Source organism: Penaeus monodon, chromosome 27 (assembly GCF_015228065.2).
Source record: "Penaeus monodon isolate SGIC_2016 chromosome 27, NSTDA_Pmon_1, whole genome shotgun sequence".
NCBI lineage: Eukaryota > Metazoa > Arthropoda > Malacostraca > Decapoda > Penaeidae > Penaeus > Penaeus monodon.
Genome location: NC_051412.1, coordinates 37,820,927 through 37,821,718, shown reverse-complemented (window position 1 = coordinate 37,821,718; position 792 = coordinate 37,820,927). Strand labels below are relative to the sequence as shown.

General features: G+C 49.1%; 1 protein-coding gene across 1 annotated transcript in view; it reads left to right on the top strand.

Moving 5' to 3' along the window:
• The window catches only part of LOC119590838, a gene marked incomplete in the record, with an annotated part of 5,360 nt that extends 4,568 nt beyond the window's left edge, over positions 1 to 792 (top strand). The window contains 2 exon segments of the mRNA XM_037939596.1: positions 49 to 222; positions 423 to 792. Of these exon segments, the coding sequence (XP_037795524.1) occupies positions 49 to 222; positions 423 to 662 (414 nt within the window).

The window sequence follows — 792 nt, the reverse complement described above, 5'->3', positions numbered from 1 at the left end:
TATTCATATCGTTATTAACCCCATAATCATAGTTTCCCCTTGTTGCAGAGCTTAGAAAATTCCGTGCGAGAGTTGGCCGAAAAACACGGGCGCAATTTAGACGTCTGGACAGGAACCCAAGGCGTCTTGGAGCTCCCGGGCAGAAGGCAGCGGCCAGTCAAGGTGTACCTCGGCCTCTCCGACAGCAAGGAGATTGTTCCTGTCCCTGCGTACATGTGGAAAGTAATGACGACTGGCTTGTTATATGAAAGAGGAGGGGTCAATAGGCCTTTCTTTGAAGGTTATATGATATTGTGAAGTTTTGTGGTTCCGTGACGATGCTGTTTTAGTTTTTAAGAAATGATTAAAACTTTACGAAGGGAAAATAACAAACCACACGATTCACGGGCCATATACAAAAAGGAACCGTCTACAATTCACAGGTGATCTATGAGTCGTACACCAACCAAGCCGTGGCGATCGTGATGGCCAACAACGTCAAGGACCAGGGAGCAGCAGACCAGGCTCCTCCCTGCGAAGACATCTGCGCCTGGCTCTCTTGGGTGGATTGGGACGTGCGGGACGCGAGCAGCGGAAGGACCTACTGCTGCTTCGTGAGCGACTTGAAAGCCTCCTTTGAGAATGTGCCTGACCTCGGCCGGGTTAGACTGCTCAGCAACTGAAGTCCTCGTGGGGATCGTGAAGTAGCTAAAGGCCTTAGGGATGTTGGTATAACAGCTAAGGTCACTGAAGGCCTTGAAGGAAGGGAGGGGAATGAAGTATTAATAAAATGATAAAGTAATTGAAGCCCTC